We start from the raw sequence: 2,523 nt of genomic DNA on the forward strand, positions 1-2,523 counted from the left end.
CAACGGTCGTTAAGTGTGAAAAATGGTCCTAATTCATTTTTTTGGGGTGCTGTCATAATTTTGAACAATCACTTAATGGTTGTAAGTCAAGAACTACCTGTACATAAATTTGGGAAATTGTGGCAGCCAGGTGATTTCCCTACAAGTCATTCTAACAGCATGACTAGCCAATATAGTAATGTCCCTGCTGCTCCACTCCGTTGCACACAGCGGTGTGTTGCATAGATCTGATGGCTCTCACCCTCTTTTCCTTTAGAGCACACCTGGTTGACCTCCAGAAGAAACTGGAAGAACTGGAGCTGGACGAGCAGCAGAAGAAACGGTTGGAAGCTTTCCTCACCCAGAAGGCCAAAGTGGGTGAACTGAAAGACGACGATTTCGAGAGGATTTCGGAACTAGGAGCTGGCAACGGCGGGGTGGTCACCAAAGTACAACATAAACCCTCAGGGCTAATTATGGCGCGGAAGGTGAGACCGGGTAAGGGGGGGAGAAAAAAGGGCAGACCCATTTTCCACTGTGATCTCAATCACAGCGTTTACATGTGCTTCATTGATTTCGAAAAAAGTTTTTGATAAAATAAGACACAGCAAACTATTAGAAATCCTGAAACAAAGGGTGACTAGATGACAAAGACATCCAAATCATAAAGAATCTGTATTGGCATCAGGTAGCAAATGTGAGACTAGGTCCAAAATACTCAGCTGATGCAGAAATAAGAAGAGGGGTCAGACAGGGATGTATTCTGTCTCCACTGTGGTTCAATATCTACTCTGAGTCAATCTTCAACGAGGCACTGGAGAACATCGATGCTGGCATCAAAGTAAACAGTGTTTGGATCAACAACTTAAGATAGGCTGACGATACAGTTCTGCTTGCCAGTAAGCATGAAGACCTTCAGCTCCTCATCAACAGAGTCACAGAAATATCTGAAAAATACGGGTTGAAGCTTAACACCTCAAAAACCAAGATCATGGTTGTCAGCAAACAACCCGTTAATTTACCACCAATACATTCAGAAGGAATACCACTAGAAAAAGTTGAAAGGATCACGCACCTCGGTTCCAATTGACACGAAAGCTGGGACGTGACCGTTGAAGTAAAGACCAGGATAGAAAAAGCTCGAACAGCATTCTTCAAAATGAAAAAGGTCTTCTGCAGTCACGACCTAAGCCTAAGACTGAAAATCAGGCTTGTCAGATGCTATATTTTTCCTATCCTGCTCTATGGAGTAGAGAGTTGATGTCTGACAGAAGGCCACCTGAAGAGACTAGAAGCATTTGAAATGTGGATTTACAGGTGACTGTTACATATAAGCTGGATTGACAAGATCAGAAATGAGGAGGTGATAAGCCCCCGGGGAAAGCCCAGGGAAATCATCAAAACTATTAAAAAGCGAAAATTAGAATATTTCGGACATGTGATGCAACACCCAGAAAAATACGGCATGCTCCATTTAATCCTCCAGGGAAAGATGGAAGGCAAACGAGGTCCAGGCAGAAGAAGACCATCGTGGCTTCAAAATCTAAGGGACTGGTTTGGACAAAACTCAGCTGCACTTTTTCGTGCGGCTGCTGATAAAAACAGGATCGCCAACATGATCGCCATAAAGGATATGGCACAAGAAGAAGAAGATTTTCCAAACATGGGCCTGAAGTCAGCCAAAGGCGTCAAGAAATGACACCGTCAGAGCAATAAACTTCCAAAGTGATAACCATGCAAATGGCAACTTTTGAGTTGAGCTTTCAAAAACCACCCAAGTAGTCCTCTACGTACATGGCCGTTGAGACTGGAATTTCCATTGCTAAGCGGTGTGGTCCTAAAGCCATCCTGGTTGCTGTTGTTAACTAAATCTCACCGTGGTTAGAAGAGGCAACTTCCTGCCGGCTTCTCATAAAGTTAGCAGGAAGTTGCACATTTCAAATTGGCAGACAGGCAGGCGTAGGTCCGGGAGGGTGTAAGGAGGGACACAGTGAGAGAGAGTGCATTGACCCGCACAGCATAAGCACAGGGGGAGGGTGCGTGGGTGGAGGAGACCTACCCCAGCAACTGGAATGGGACAACTCACCACAGCCAATGCGCCACGGATAACTCACCCCACCTAACGCGCTGTGGGACAGTTCAACAATTCAATTTATTTAAAAGAGTTAAAAAATTATTTTAATTTTTAATCATTCACATTTCATTTTGTCCCCTTCTTTGGCATCCTTTCTTTAATGATACTATTTCTTCAATATTAGTGTAGCTCTTGTCCTGCGGCGAGTTGGCCATGGTGAATTGTTGTACGTGTGAAAAAGGGTCATAAGTTGCTTTTTCCAGACTGTTGTAACTTTTGACAGTCACTAAACGATCGATTGTAAATTGAGAGCTACCTGTAATCTCCAACTTGACTCCTAATTAATAAACAGCATGAATACTAAAATATTGCAACAGTTTAGAGCAGTGGTTCTCAACCTTTTTAATGCCGTGACCCCCAACCGGTCGTAAGTCGAGGACTAAACCGGTCGTAAGTCGAGGACTACCCAA

The 2,523-nt window shown here is 43.8% G+C and overlaps 1 protein-coding gene across 1 annotated transcript in view; it reads left to right on the plus strand.

The window, feature by feature from the left end:
* The window catches only part of MAP2K2 (mitogen-activated protein kinase kinase 2), a gene marked incomplete at its 3' end in the record, with an annotated part of 38,759 nt that overhangs the window by 9,143 nt on the left and 27,093 nt on the right, over positions 1–2,523 (plus strand). Inside the window, exon 2 of the mRNA XM_015824631.1 lies at positions 257–467. Coding sequence (XP_015680117.1) covers positions 257–467 — 211 coding nt within the window. The remainder of the gene's footprint in view (positions 1–256; positions 468–2,523) is intronic.

This window comes from Protobothrops mucrosquamatus, unplaced genomic scaffold (genome assembly GCF_001527695.2).
Source record: "Protobothrops mucrosquamatus isolate PMUCROS unplaced genomic scaffold, P.Mucros_1.0 scaffold2299, whole genome shotgun sequence".
NCBI lineage: Eukaryota > Metazoa > Chordata > Lepidosauria > Squamata > Viperidae > Protobothrops > Protobothrops mucrosquamatus.